This window comes from Alnus glutinosa, chromosome 1 (assembly GCF_958979055.1).
Source record: "Alnus glutinosa chromosome 1, dhAlnGlut1.1, whole genome shotgun sequence".
NCBI classification, from domain to species: domain Eukaryota; kingdom Viridiplantae; phylum Streptophyta; class Magnoliopsida; order Fagales; family Betulaceae; genus Alnus; species Alnus glutinosa.
This window is the reverse complement of record NC_084886.1, coordinates 23,702,526-23,718,683: the sequence shown is the minus strand read 5'-3', so window position 1 is coordinate 23,718,683 and position 16,158 is coordinate 23,702,526. Positions and strand designations below refer to the sequence as shown.

The 16,158-nt window shown below is 37.1% G+C and overlaps 1 protein-coding gene across 2 annotated transcripts; it reads left to right on the top strand.

The window, feature by feature from the left end:
- Nucleotides 1–9,501: 9,501 nt before the first annotated feature.
- On the top strand, nucleotides 9,502–13,676 carry LOC133877532 (alpha,alpha-trehalose-phosphate synthase [UDP-forming] 6-like). Of its 2 annotated transcripts, XM_062315874.1 has the most exons (4): nucleotides 9,502–9,775; nucleotides 10,254–12,267; nucleotides 12,358–12,631; nucleotides 13,148–13,676. In XM_062315874.1, exons 2-4 carry the CDS (start codon nucleotides 10,265–10,267, stop codon nucleotides 13,439–13,441), a joined length of 2,571 nt encoding a protein of 856 aa, XP_062171858.1. In that variant the 5' UTR covers nucleotides 9,502–9,775; nucleotides 10,254–10,264; the 3' UTR covers nucleotides 13,442–13,676. The 2 variants fall into 2 exon arrangements, with proteins under 2 accessions (XP_062171858.1, XP_062171866.1); XM_062315882.1 differs by lacking the exon at nucleotides 9,502–9,775 and having other exon boundaries at nucleotides 10,057–12,267.
- The last annotated feature ends 2,482 nt before the right edge of the window (nucleotides 13,677–16,158 follow it).

The following is a 16,158-nucleotide window of genomic DNA, read 5'->3' as shown; positions in this document are numbered from 1 at the left end:
AATTTGGGCTCCAACCCCAACAGCCATTTGGCATTATTTATCTTAATCTTATTGTTTCTTTTTGTTTTTGTTTGAGTTGCCATTTTTGTAGCTTTATATATTTTGCTGTGCTGGCTGACCCCTCCTATGTTTTTCACATGTTTCGTTTTTGACATCTCACTCTGCATTTGTTAATTAATGAGGAGTGCAGTTTGTATTGAGTATGGAATTGTGTCCAGTCCAGTATTACCGGATTAGCGGTTAAGATCCCAAGCTGAATTTCCAATTGCTTGAGCACTCAAGCTTGATTGACTTTCATTATAAAAATTATAAGAAAGCTTGTTTTTGGAATAGCATAAGGAAACCAAATGAGAGACCACCACTCTACCACCGGCCTCTTCTTCCACAGGAAATTCCATGTATTTGCACTCACATAAATGCCCTTGCGAACAATAGTCCAAATCGATTTATCAAAGGCACCTAAATGAACTTCCGAGAGTCTACTTTGAATGTCCACTAAAGCTTCAGACCGAGCAGGTTTCCAATGCCAATCCCTATTCCTGAGAACAGAAGCTAGTTTAGCATCAATTCTGGTTTGAGAATCATAAATGATTCTGAAACCGTATTTCTCAAGTAAAGGGCCACAAGGGTGCCAATTATCCAACCACATGTGAATGTTAGTCCCATCACCCACTTCAAATTTGAGAAAACTTCGGGGAAGACCACGTAATCTCAAGAGTTTCCTCCAACTCCAAAAGCAGTTTTGAGGATACTTACATTCCAAAAGCTTCTCCCTTTCAATAGATAGTCTTGTACCCATGTAACCTGAATAGATCCAAATCGAGCAAATAAGGGCCAGATGTGCCTCATCATGTAAGAAATATTCCAAGTTTCCAAACATTTCAACTCCAAACCATCTTCTGTCTTTGGAAAGCAAATATCTCCCCAAGCAACTTTGGCCTTTGCAAACTCACCATCCTTACCATTCCACAAAAAACAGTTAAATTTTTAGGAAATTTCCTTTATAATTCTCTTAAGTAGAATGAATATACCAGTCCAATAGATTTGCAGGCCGTAGAGAACAGAGGTAAGCAATTACAATCTCCTTGCAAATGACAGCTTCTTTGAAGTCCAAGAATCAACACGACTAGTAATCCTCTCAACCAGCATTCTGCAATCCGCAGCAAAGAGTTTGGAAGAAATTAAGGGAACCCCAAGGTATCAGACATTAAGTTTCCCTTCATTCATCTGTAGGTCATCCAGCTGAAGAGACTTCATCCCGGAAGATAAACCAGAACCACAAAAAAAAAAAACAAAAAAAACTTTTTGAGGGGTTAGCTCTCAAACCAAAAAGCTTTTCAAACTCTAACAAAACAGCCTTCACAATATTAATAGATGGTATACTAGCATCAGAAAACAGAAGCAAATCGTCTACAAAACACAAATGTGTGAGTTTCAGTTTAGAGCATCTAGGATGAAACTTGAGTTTAGAAAAAACCTCCATAGCAATGACAAACAAATAAGGGGAGAGAGGGTCCTCTTGCCTCTACCCTTTAGCCCCCTTAAAATATCCAACCAAAGTTTCATTTATGGAAATAGAGAAACAAGGAGAGGAGACACACTCTTTAACCCAGTTGATGAACCTCATAGGGAAACTAAAGCAAGACAAGCAATGGATGATAAAATTCCAATTAACCGAGTCATAGGCCTTCATCAAGTCAAACTTTATGGTGCACCTGGGCTGTCCATCCTTTCGGTACTAGTTTCTAACTAATTCCTGAACCAGCAACACATTTTCAAAAATGCTTCTACTAGGAATGAATGTAGATTGGTTCCTGCTAACCAAAAGATCCAAGATAGAAAACTTCTGTTAGAAAATACATTGTTGGTATAATGCTCGGGTAGGATTATATATATATGATAGTAATATTGTGATGAAGGTGGTAGTACTATTATTAAGAGTTGTGATAGAATATATTTTAGATGTTATTTTTATAAAACTATGCAAAGGGAACACGAATGCGTTTTGGCTACACAAGTAAACACATCATTATACTACCTAAGTCTAACTAAAGTAAAAAGTATAAGAGAATGGAGTTTTTGCGCGAAACTAGGTTTTTCTCTTGAAGTATAAAAATTCTAGGATGTCCAGAAATTTTTCTGGACCGTCTGGCCGAGATGTTTGATGAAGAAGGCAGAATGCCTCGTTCGGTGGTCTATCCAAACTAGCTGCTTAGTAACAGGATTGTAACAAACTATTTTAGAGTCAATTTAATAAGCCCTAGAATTAAAAAGAAGGGATAAATGTATTTTTGCTCCCAATGGTTTGGGTCTTAAAAAATCTAGCTCCTTGAATTTTAAAAAGTAATTAATCAATTCTTAGGGTAAGCAAGAAAAACAAAATGGTCCCTACCATTAGAAAAATTGATAAAATTTGTTAATGTTCCACATTATCATCAATCATTGTGTGACACGTATCATTTATAATAATAATAATAAAAATATTATAAAAGTAAAAATCAAATATAAAATATATATGTGTGTGTGTGTATATATATATATATATATATATATATATATATATATAAACAAAAGAAATTCATCTAATTTCACATCAAATACTCTCTTTGACGGACCAAACAAAACCTCCATTATTGGACGTTGCAGGGCCTGCATTTTTCATTTTCGGTTTGGTTCTTTGATCTAGGAACTAATGTGAGGTGCAGGTTGAGTTTCTGGTATCTTATTTTGTCTAATGTGTTCTCCTCCATCGAATTGATTGGTTGTTGATCATAAAGTTTTTCAATTTTATTTGCCTTCTTTTTCTTTTTCTTTTTTTCTTTTTTCTTTTTCTTTTTATTTTTCAAAGCTTTCTTCGATAATTGGAACTGTGCAACAATTGTCCATTTTGGAATAGCAAATTTGATTTTTATTTTCTCTTTCTTTTTTTAAAGAATTAATTGGAACTGTGCAATAATTTTTTTTATATTTGATTTTAAAAATTTTAATTTTTTTTTTTTTATTTATTATAAGTGACTCGTGTCACATTATGAATGGGGTTTGTGTGGCATATTAACGGATTTCTGTCAACTTTTTTAACGGTAGGGACCTATTTTTTGTTTTTGCTTACTCTAGGAAGTGAATACGCACTTTTTAAAACTTAGGGAGTTATTTGTCAAAACCTCAAACCACGTAGACTAAAAATGCATTTATTCTTGTAAAGTAAGATTAATGGCTAAGGGACATTATAAATGCAGAGACGAACTGAACTCAAACGGGAAAGACTAATTTTATGAGATCAAGACAAATTGGTAAGTACAAACATACTAACCTAGCACTTAAATGTTTTATATCTTGCATTATATTATGACCACGTTTAATTGTGATAATGAGCCATGTTATTTGAAGTATGTTCATATATGCAATGTATGTTACAACTATGTTTTAAATGGTTTTAAACAGGAAGGAGTTTTAAATGAAAATTAGATTTAAAAAGAAATGGATTTTCAAAGGAAAATGAGTTGAAAAGAAAAAGTGTATAGCCCTACTTAATCGCCAGATTATTAGGCAACTTTATTTTCCTTTCTAACATTGGGTTATTAAGTGTATAACCTCATTTAACTGCCGGGCTTTCATATACTTTCACATAACTTTTATCATAACTTTCACATAACTTTTCACATAACATTAGGGTATTAAGGAATAATGATTCAACAAGTACTGAGCCACGAGTTTGGGAGCTTAAGACCTATGCCACACATTGAGTATCCCTATACCTGTTGTCTGGACTAGGCACTTGACGATCGACACTTTTCCCTCAATATTAAAGGTTAAAGGCATCTCCGATTACGAGTAAACACAAGATTCCTAACACCCAACCAACTAGATAGGTTGTCCATGGGAATGTGGGGTAACTATTGGTAGAATAAATATGACTAAGGCCCACTCGAGCACATTGATAAGTGCTGAATTTTACACATTCAAGCCCTTTAATTTGCATATGTTAATTCTTTAGCCTTGTTACAATTTGATCTTTTGTAGTGTTTTACATGCTTTCAAGTTTCCCAGGAGAAGTGTAACAAAACCCATCATTTTTGGACCGTTAAAGATAAATTGAACATTTTGCTAAGTCATGTTGTCACTAGCAAATGATGAAAATAAGCCTCCCTAAATTATCAGAATTGCCCGTACAAATTAGTCATCTTTGCGGATTAAACTGTATGGATTCAGAAATAACCAAGAAATGAGTCATATATGCTTGGAAATATCCACATGTCTATTTTCTGGTGAAGTTTACAGCTTGTAAAAATAATTTTTCTAGAGAAATTTATGGTAGTTTTAGTAGAAAAATGTCAGATTGTGCGTGATGTCAACGTGGCAGAATTGAATGAAGTATTAAATGTTTAGTTTGTGATTGGCTACATTCTGTTTGACAAAATCAATTTTATGTAATGTTGCTATTTTATCAGGGATGCCGATTATTTCAGATTCTCCCTTTCAGAAATATGTTTCAAGAAGTTCAAAAAAGATTCTGTGCAGATTCCAAGTCAGAGAAATCGGATTCCAAGCTTTCGTTCGGACGGCCCATACATGCGTCCAGATGCCCATCAGTGTCTAATGTTCAAGCTTGCTTCCGTCTGGACGTCTCAGCAACAAGTCTGGATGCTCTTCAGAGTTCGAGAAAAATCCTATGTTCAAGTGCATCCATCCAAACGACGTGGCAATACCATCCTGATGCCAGACAGTGTTCAACAAGTAAAATGATTTTCTTCGCAGACATAGATATGGGAAGACAACTACAACTGTCCGAACACTATCCTTGATAAGGCAAGACATGGAGAATAATTGCAACCGTCCAGACGTTAGGGCAACACCGTCCGGACGCCAGTCCTTATTATGAAAATTGCGTGCAACAGAAGTGCAACCGTTCCGACGCTAAGGCAACACCGTCCAGACGCGGCCTTATTCAGGAAAGAAAATCAGCGATTTTTGGAAAGCCGGTTGCACAGTTGTCCGTCTGAACGGCCTCGGTTTGCGTCTGAACGCTGCCTAGAGCAAACCAAATTAGAGTCGATTTAAGTCTTCTGTAGCCTATATATAGAGGCCTCTAGGCGTATATTATATATGGAATTCGGTATTGAATTCTTTAGAGCTTAGAGAGTTTATTTTAGGAGTTATTGTGCTGATCCACTTGCTCTTGAGACGTTGCCGTTGTGTGCTATTACTGTGCTACAATTGAAGTTTATCTTAGGGAGAAGCCCTAAGGTAAAGGAATCTATAGAAGACCCCTTCAAGTAGGAGACTTGATTGAGAGGTGTTCATGTTGGGTTACGTGTTAGAGTGCTAGATACGATCGCTGCATCAAATATGTGAGTGTTACTGTCCATGTATTAGCTTTGTCTTCTGATAGTGGATTTCTTGGGTTTGGTTGCCCCAAAGTAATTTTTCTTTTAACTGAGTTTCCACTTCGTTAACAAAATAATTGTGTTATTTAAATTCCGCTTTTACATTATTTTGTTGCATGTTGCACACGTACACGGTTAAATTAGAAGTCATCTTTATTTTTCATTAAATTCCAATTTGTTTTTGGGATTTACACATCTGGAAAAAGAAGTTGAGTGCCTAAATAGGTCTAGGGCAAAATAAAAAAAATTAAAAAAAGAAAAAAGAAAAAAAAAAAGAGGCACATGCTCAATTGCTAGAGTTTTGTTGAGGGCTCTATAAATACATGTTTAAGAGACCTAAAGGAGGCACATGTTTTTTCTACTAGATTTTATTCTGAGGTGGCTGTCTTCACTCATGGGAGCTCTTGTTCTTTGAGGATTATCATTATAGAGGATTTGTCTTTTCTTTTTTTATCTATTGTTTTGTGACGATGATATTTTTCATTAAAATCATGCGTAACTTATTTAGGGCTCGATTGAAGCCCTAGTCATGTTTTCTTAAGGATTTCGATTTGCTTTGTTACAAATTATTTTTGTGATACTTAATTGATTACTTCCAAGTTTTATTTCATTCTTCATATGACTTATGTGTTATGCTTGATCATCATATACATGTGTTACATGGAGATTGTCATCTAAGTAAATTTAGATGACCGGGTCTTGTGCCTACATTAAGTGACGAAGGGACCAATTATGAGTTTTTGGGATTAATCAACATGAAAAACTAGAATAAATACCATGTTCAAGGTTTCGTGTGCTTGTTTCCATTGTTTTATGATTTCTTGAAGTGCAACTTAGTATATACTGTAACACTCTGGTCCCATATTGAGAAGAAATGAATAGCTCACATAGAGTGAGTGGTTTATAAAGATACTCATCAGTGCTAAGTCACACATTGCCTAGTTACTAGGTGAAACTAGACTTTATAAGGGATTCAAAGAAGGTTTCAAATTGACTAGTCATTTTGAGGTGATAGCGCAGATGTGGCTAGTGTTTTTCACTGGGTTGTTACAAATGGTTTTAAAGCCACTTAGTAACATGTGGTGCTCCAGCACCACATGGCGTAACATTGACGAGGACGTCAAGGGTTTAAAGCTGGGAGTTTGTAACACCCGGTCCCATATTGAGAAGAGATGAATAGCTCACATACAATGAGTGGTTTATAAGAGATAGTCATGAGTGCTAAGTCCCACATTGCCTAATTATTAGGTGAAACTGGACTTTATAAGAGATTCTAGGGGAAGCTTCAAATTGACTAATCCTTTCGGGGTGATAGCACAGACGTGGCTAGCGCTTTTCCCTGGATCGTTACAAATGGTATAAAAGCCACCTAGTAACGCCATGTCATGTGGTACTGGAGCACTGCATGACGCTATCTTGATGAGGATGTCAGAAGTTTGTAACACCCCGATCCCATATTAAGAAGAGATGAATAGTGTACATAGAGTGAATAGTTTATAAAGATACTCATGGGTGCTAAATCTCACATTGCCTAGATACTAGGTAAAACTAAACTTTATAAGAGATTCTATGAAAGCTTCAAATTGACCAGTCCTTTTGGGATGATAGTACAGATGTGGTTAGCACTTTTCCCTTGGTCGTTTCACCTAATAACTAGGCAATGTGGGACTTAACACCCATAAGTATCTTTATAAACCACTTATTCTATGAAAGCTATTCATCTCTTTCTAATATAGGACTAGGGTATTACAAATTCCCCCCTTAAACCTATGACGTCCCAGTTAGGGCCACGTCATGCGGTGCTTTAGTACCACATGAACTGGCGTTATTAGGTGACTCTGATACCATTTGTACTGACTTAGGAAAAAACTTTAGCCACATCTGCGCTATCACCCCAAAATGACTAGTCAATTTGGAGCTTTATTAAAATCCCTTATAAAGCTCAGTTTCACCTAGTAACTAGACAATGTGGGACTTAGCACCCATAAGTATCTTTATAAACTACTTACTTTATATGAGCTATTCATCTCTTCCCAATATGGACAGGAGTGTTACATATACCATGCTAAATACTTTGAGAATGAAAATAGTTAGAGTAGACTCCCATGTCTAACTTGTAGTTTAGGGAAATCAATACCTTAAGGAGTAGATACCATGCCCTTTAAGTTGTCAAGCATTAAGCATCTAAACCTAATTTGTAGCATTGTGCAAGTTATTTGCTTGAAAGAAGATGATTAGTGGTGAATATCGAAGCCTTAACTTATTTTCTCATTATTTCAAGTCTAGTTTCAAATATGTTTTATGATTTTCTTTCACTAATGCAATCTTGAGTGTTTATTTAAATCTGTTATTTGTTTTGTTTCATTTAGATAGAAGTTTTAGGAAATTATCTTTAAATACAATTAATCCAATGCTTGTGGGAAAGATCTCGTATTTGCTGGCTATACTATTTGTTTGATCTTGTGCACTTGCAAGTTAAAACATACATTTAGAAGTTTATTATTTAGGTTGATATTTGTGTAACACACCCTACCACATGAACAATATTAGACAATTGCAGCCTTCCATGTGGCAATCATCTAGCACTCTATCGAGGACAATTTCTAAGGAGCTATTCACTTTAAACGGGGAGACCACCCCAACATCAGGTATCATCATTATCACTTTCTCCCGAAATCTCACCATTCAAATTTTTTTTTTTCTTGATTTAAGCATCAGAGTGCCTCCACGACAATTTTTTGGTAACAATTTTTCTTGTTTTGCAAGAGCTAAATTGTCCAATTTGGCCGCGCAAAAATACTACATCAACAAAGGGATACACTAAAGATAATCTTAACAGCGTTGCCAAAATGTTTCAAAGAAGAATGATCTATTTTTGGGTCAGTTTAATATCTATGAAGATGATGAGGATGATGCTGTGGAAGAATACAGGGCTTAAAAAAATGCACACCCGAAGTTGTTTGAACCCGAAGTTGTTTGAGGCAAGTTAAGAACGTGCTGTGATGGTAAAGATGACATAGATCAGATAATTGATGATACCTTGAGATTTTTGATGTTGATGACTGAACTTATTTTTAATTAATAAATAATATGCTTTAATCAAAACCTAACCATCAATTAAACATTAGAAAATACACTTATTAAAAAATAAAAATAAAAATAAAAATTACAAAATGCACTTAGGGGCCCGCCTTTCGTGCATCATTATCCTTATGTATTATTTTTCACAAAAATCTAAAGATAAAATCTATGCAGTGAGTAGTGACATTTTTACGGTACATACCAAATTTATGACGACATAATATTTTGATTTATTTATTTAAGAAATAACAGAAGCATGAAGTAAATTATTGGCACAACTTGGGAGGCATTAAACGACAGTTTTTTTGTGAGGTGGACAAGATTTGTTTGTTATTATTCATCATCTATTTTTTTTCGCCTTTTTTTTTTAAAAAAAATTAAATAATTTTTTTTTTTAATTTTTTATATTACATCAATAATTTTTTATTATTATTCAAATAAAAAAATTCATTATAAAACAAAATTTTTATACTCCTCTATAAAATAATTTTAAACTTTTTTATATTTTATATCGTATCAACCACTATTTATTATTATTTAAATAAATATCTTATAATAACAACAATTTATCAAACAAGCCCTTGATATTTAATAATCTGTGGGGTTGTTGCAAATATCCTCTAATCGGTCAAACCGAAACACGTCACCCGAGGCGTGGTTCCGTTCTGTCAAGGAAGCGGGGCCACTGCGCCACGTAGCCTATTAAAACCTTCAAAAGCGAATATATATAGGCCACGTGTCCCGGGGGCAAAGAGTAGGACAGCTAATTTCAGACAAGCCCGTTAGTGGGTCCCAAACAAAGCATGATGCCTTGTGGCGAACTCGCCAAAGGACAAGGGATAAGGCCGTAGGGTTTTATTCTCTGCTCTTCAAGTGTAAGTTTTCCTTAACTCCTCGCCGTCCGATCAATCGCCATTCTCTTAGAAACCAAGCGGACAGTTGTGGTTTATTTTTTTTTTTGCGATTTTCAATCTTTTTCTACTTTTGCACTTGTAGGACCTGTTTGGTCTTGTTGAAAAAAGAAAAAAAAGAAAAAAGAGTTCTTGAAAATCTGTTTTCTTGTCATAAATGTGTTTGGAAGGCTGGGACTGAAAGAGTGTTTGAGCGGAAGATTGTGAATTGTGAACGCTGAGCGAAGCTTCATAAATAAAGCTTTCCATATTTATGGTTTCCTTTGCCCCCGCCAACTTGGACGAGATTTTTGGCTCTTTCTCTTTGCTAAGTATCTAGATCCAAGGAGGAAAGAATTTTCCAATTTTCCAATTTTCCAACCAACACCCACAGAAATGGATTTGCATTTTCAACAGCTGGTAATTTTCTTCAACTGTTGTCGAATTATTTGTTTGCTTTCTTTTTCAATTTGCTATTTCTGAGCAGTGCAAGTGTGACAATCTCTAGTGGGAAGTTTGGTAGCAAATAAAAGTATTTCTTAGCTGAATATGATCTGAATCTATTCCATTCATTCCTTTTTATCTGGATAGCAAGAAACTTGAAGGTTTATCTCTTTCTTTGTTTCGATTCACTTCTTCAAGCTTATCTTTGAAGAAATCTTGTATCCCTTTACTTCTCGCCAAGTAAGTTGTGCTTTTCCCTATTTGTTTCTGTGGAATCTCTCTTACCCACTACACACCGTGTGAACGTGGTACCCGACCCAAAGCTCAAACCTGTTGTTTTGATTCAATTTTTATTGGGTTGTTTTATCAAAGAGAGGATTTCACTTTAATGGGTTTTTCTTTTATGTGGGTATAGTGAAAGATACAGAGCTTTGATTAGCGACGGTTGTTGCAGGACTAGAAAACATGGTGTCCAGATCGTATTCAAATCTTTTGGAGCTTGCCTCTGGCGAGTCTCCATCGTTTGGCCGCATGAATCGGCGAATTCCGCGTATTATGACGGTCGCCGGCTTGATCTCCGATTTAGATGATGACCCGGCGGAGAGTGTCTGCTCTGATCCTTCTTCGTCTTCGGTCCAGCGAGAACGTATCATAATAGTGGCTAATCAGCTCCCTATAAGAGCTCAGAGGAAAACAGATGGCAGTAAGGGTTGGATTTTCAGTTGGGATGATAATTCCCTTCTCCTCCAATTGAAAGATGGTATAGGGGATGAAGATATTGAGGTTATTTATGTGGGCTGTCTAAAGGAAGAAATTCACCCAAACGATCAAGATGAGGTTTCCCAGATACTCCTTGAGACCTTTAAATGTGTCGCAACCTTTCTCCCACCGGAACTTTTTAGCCGGTACTATCATGGGTTTTGCAAGCAGCAATTGTGGCCATTGTTTCATTACATGTTGCCACTCTCGCCGGACCTTGGTGGTAGGTTTAACCGGTCGTTGTGGCAAGCATATGTGTCGGTTAATAAGATTTTCGCAGATAGGATTATGGAAGTGATCAATCCCGAAGATGATTTTGTGTGGGTACACGATTATCACCTGATGGTGTTACCAACTTTCTTGAGGAAAAGGTTCAATAGAGTAAAACTTGGGTTTTTCCTCCACAGTCCATTCCCTTCGTCAGAAATTTATAAGACACTGCCTATTAGGGAAGAGCTTCTTCGGGCCCTTCTGAATTCGGATTTGATTGGGTTCCATACTTTTGATTATGCCCGGCATTTCCTATCCTGTTGTAGTCGGATGCTTGGTCTTACATACGAGTCCAAGCGTGGATATATAGGCCTTGAGTATTATGGTCGGACAGTTAGCATCAAAATTCTTCCCGTTGGTATACATATGGGCCAGCTGCAGTCTGTTTTGAGCCTCCCAGAGACTGAAGTGAAGGTTGCTGAGCTTCTCAAGCAGTATTGTGATCAGGGTAGGATAATGTTACTTGGGGTGGATGACATGGATATATTTAAAGGTATAAGTTTGAAGCTTTTGGCAATGGAGCAGCTTCTTATGCAGCACCCAGAGTGGCAGGGGAAAGTTGTGCTTGTACAGATAGCCCTTCCAGCTAGGGGCAGAGGAAAAGATGTGAAAGAAGTTCAGGCTGAGACTTCATCGACTGTTAAGCGGATTAATGAAACCTTTGGAAGACCTGGATATGACCCTGTTGTCTTGATCGATGAGCCGCTTACGTTTTATGAGAGAATTGCATACTATGTGGTTGCTGACTGTTGTTTGGTCACAGCAGTGAGGGATGGGATGAATCTCATACCGTACGAATACATAATCAGTCGCCAAGGGAATGTGAAATTAGATAAGTTACTGGGTTTGGAGCTATCCACTCCCAAGAAGAGTATGTTAGTTGTCTCTGAGTTCATTGGGTGCTCACCATCTTTGAGCGGAGCAATTCGAGTGAACCCCTGGAATATTGATGCTGTTGCAGATGCAATGGACTCTGCCATTGAAATGGCTGAGGCAGAAAAACAGCTCCGGCATGAGAAACATTATAGATATGTCAGTACCCATGATGTTGGGTATTGGGCTCGTAGTTTCCTTCAAGATTTGGAGAGGACATGCCGGGACCACTTGAGGCGGAGGTGCTGGGGTATAGGATTTGGATTGAGTTTTAGAGTTGTGGCACTTGATCCAAACTTCAGGAAACTCTCGATGGAACACATAGTTTCTGCTTACAAAAGGACTACAACAAGGGCAATTCTTCTAGACTATGACGGTACACTAATGCCTCAGGCTTCCATTGATAAGAGCCCAACCTTGAAGTCAATTGATATTCTAAATAGTCTGTGTAGAGATACGAACAACATGGTTTTCATTGTAAGTGCTAGAAGCCGAAAGACTCTTGGTGAATGGTTTTCTCCCTGTGAAAAGCTGGGAATTGCAGCTGAGCATGGCTACTTCCTAAGGTAAGCTAATTAAATTTGAACATGATTCATGTTTTGAGTACATTGAAATTGTATGGGATTAATCAGTAATTTATAATTTTATGGTTTCAGGCTGAAGCGAGATGCAGAATGGGAAACATGCGTACCCGTTGCAGACTGTAGTTGGAAGCAGATTGCTGAGCCAGTGATGAAACTGTACACTGAAACAACTGATGGGTCCACCATTGAAGACAAGGAAACTTCTCTTGTTTGGTGTTATGAGGATGCAGATCCAGATTTTGGGTCGTGCCAAGCTAAGGAACTTCTTGATCATCTTGAAAGTGTGCTTGCCAATGAACCAGTTACAGTCAAGAGTGGGCAGAATACTGTGGAGGTTAAGCCACAGGTCTGAATCATATTTACCTTATCAAGTCATAGTTTTATAGTCATGCTTCAATCCAAGTTGGAATATGAGAGCTCTCATTGAAATTTGCATTTTGTGTCAGCCAAATCTAAATTTAGATATCATTCATGGAGTTCCAGCTGGTTTGCGTTAGTTTGGTATTGATTTTGAGGAGAAAGGGTGGGGGGGGGGGGGGGGGGGGGGGGAGGCTTATTTTTTTGTTGTACCCTGCGAACTTTTTGCCTTGGCCAATATATTTTTCACAGTATCATCTATATTAGAGAACGAGATTTTTAATGGATGTAATCTTGAAACAGCTGTATCAGTGGAGGATTAATTTTGAAACTAATGCATAAACTGTAATCTTGAAAAAACTACCAGGCGTTTTTTATGTTGAGAATTGTGAAATTCACACATCTTTCTTGTGAATCTATTCCTATGTTTTGCTTAAAAGGAGATGAGCTTTGTTTAGAACTTCAAAACTTGACTGGGTTCAAATATATGCATATGCATATGCAGGGTGTAAGCAAGGGACTCGTGGCGAAGCGTCTACTTTCCACGATGCAAGAGAAGGGAATGTCACCAGATTTTGTTGTGTGTATAGGAGATGACCGATCTGATGAAGACATGTTTGAGGTAATCACTAGTTCCATGGCAGGCCCATCCATTGCTCCCAGGGCTGAAGTGTTTGCATGTACGGTTGGAAGAAAACCCAGTAAGGCCAAGTATTATCTTGATGACACGGTGGAAATTGTTAGGTTGATGCAGGGTTTGGCTTCTGTCTCTGCACAAACTGTTTCTGGGTACGCTTAGCAAAGATGATGGAAATATCTGCGTTTTTGTTTGTAATTTGTAACAATGTGGGCTGAGTGGGGTACTCCACATTATCTTCTCTTTATTTTTTGTGTTGCTTTTCTTTCTCAATCTTTGTATATTATCTTAAGCATTACACAGAGCAGCTGTGCCACCAGATACTCTGTTTCTTCTCCACGTAGTCAGCTGTAAATATGTTTCTGCCATGAAATATGAGCTCACTTTTTAGCGTGCACTTGGTAATATGCCCTGTACACTAGGAAGCATAATGTAGAACATGGTATTTTTATTTTTTATTTTTTATTATTTGTTTTTTTAAGACATAAGAGTAATACAGCTAAAATCGAGCACATGATAAATTAGAAACAGTAAATTGAATCATTAGAAAATATCTAGTTATTTACTTTTTGAGTTTTGTCAGTTTCCCAAATGATGATACATTTTGGTCTCATATTAGGAAGAGTTGAATAATTTACATAGAGTGAGTAGTTTATAAAGAAACTCAACGGTGTTTAAGTTTTACATTGCCTAATTATTATGTGAAACTGAACTTTATAAGGAATTATAGAAAAGCTTCAAATTGATTAGTTCTTTTAAGGTGATAGTGCAAATGTAATTAGCGTTTTTCTCTTGTTCATTACAAATAGTATCAAAACTACTTAGTAACGTCAAGTCATGTGGTACTGTAGTATCGCATGATGTGGTTTTGACGAAGACGTCAAGGGTTTAAGAGAGTTTGTAACACTCTAGTTTTATATTGAAAAATGATGAATAGTTTACGTAGAGTCTCATGGTTTTTGAGTTTCTAATTTTTCAGTTTTGTTTGCAAGAGAAATAGGTCATTTTGTCTAGATTTTCGTCATCTTTTTGAGAGTTATATCATGTGTCCAATAATGGACTTTCATGTGTGCCAACTGCCAAGGTCATAGTAGATAAGCCGTGTTCACCAATGCCAGCCATCCACATCATAATGCCAGGCATGCACATAATTCCGTGTCATAGGAACATGCATGTTCAGATAGATTTAAGAGAGGCATGGCTGTCATACAGAAAGACAAGTCTGTCAAAGTGAGAGAATACAAATCTATGATCCCCAAATTTGTGAATCCTTTTGAATTACATATCAAACTTGTGTTTGTGAGGTTAAGGTATGAGTTGGGGATGACTTCTAAGCAGCAGAATTTTGTTTGGATTTTCAAGTAAGGGTATTTAAATTTCTGTTTAAAAGAAGCCCAAATGAGGAGGTACTCCTGAAATTTTGAAGGTAAAAATGCATTTGTGTGAATTTTGATATTAGGGCTAAAAACTATTTTGGTAGTTGTGTTTTGCAAGTTTATGAAATGGTTATTGGAGTTTTCAAAAGTGTCAATTATACTATTTGGTTTTACATTTTTTTTGTGTTTACTACTTCCGTTAATATTCTTAAAAAAATAGTAACGGCTATTTTGTAAGATCTACACATGGCCATGTCACCGCGTGCAAAGTCACACCACGTGTACACCACACCATCTCATGACATGTTAACATTACTTGTCAAATTAGTATTTAACATATCAATGAAATATAATAAATTAAAATTATATCCTTACGTTTAAAAAAAAAAATGTAAAAAAAATCAAGCGATCCCTCCTACCACGGCCAACCAAGGGGACATCGTCAGCATCAAGATCCACTCCTCATGTTGTGGAGGCTCTACAACCTCTGCAAGGGGTGGGTCATGGGGCCTTTGCAACCCCTCTTGCGGGGCCATGACCCCCTATGTGAGGGGTTGGTCGTGGAGGTGCAATATTCGCAAGGGGTTGCAGAGCTCTATGACCCATCCCTCACAAAAAGGATCATGGAACTTTGCGACCCTTTGTGGAGGTCGCGCCTCCACAAGCGGTCGTGAAGGCGTTACCTTCGTGAGAGCAGGAGGCGTTGTTGGGAATTGGTTTCCAAAACCATGTTTGCACAGCGAAAAATAAAATTCCCAAGCCAAGATTAAAGTTTATGAAGAACAGGTGAAAAACGATGTTATTTTAAAATAAATTGCAAAGCCAAAAAACTTAATTGAAGAATTCGGCCATTTCTTGGCTTTTTGGGAAAACTTTCCTCCTTGCTCCTCAATGAAGAATGTGTGATCTCAAGAATTATGTCAGATTTTTTCACCAATGACTAATGATAACTAAGAGCATGGGCTCTCAACTTGCTTTTCAAAACTTAAACTTATGCTTCGTTAAGTTCGACGTAAAATGATTTCCGTCGTAAAAATATTTTCGATGAAATCATTTTTCAAAAAAATGATTTTCTCGAAAATATTTTTCGGCGTTTGGCTCGTACGAAAAAAAATCGCCAATGGTAAAAAACGAAATTCGGCAACTGCTGCCGGAATCCAGCCAGTTTGGCCAAATTCAGGCCAGAACGGCAAGGATCCAGCCAGTTTGGTCAAAACGGTTGGATTCCAGCCATTCTCTAGCCTTCTGGCCAATACGGTCAAGATCTGGCCATTTTGGTCGGATTGGTCCACTCTGGCCGGAATGGCCACCGTCGCCGGATTCTGTCATTGGCAAGATTCCGGTGTCCAATGTTATTGCTGGAATCCAATGAGTGTGCTAGATTCCGACAATCAGATACCAAAATTCGGGACATTCGACAGTAGACTTGAGCTACCAACAAACTCCAATGTTCAGTGATTGCGGATTCCCATAAACGTGCGGGCAAGAATGAAAAGTTTAAAT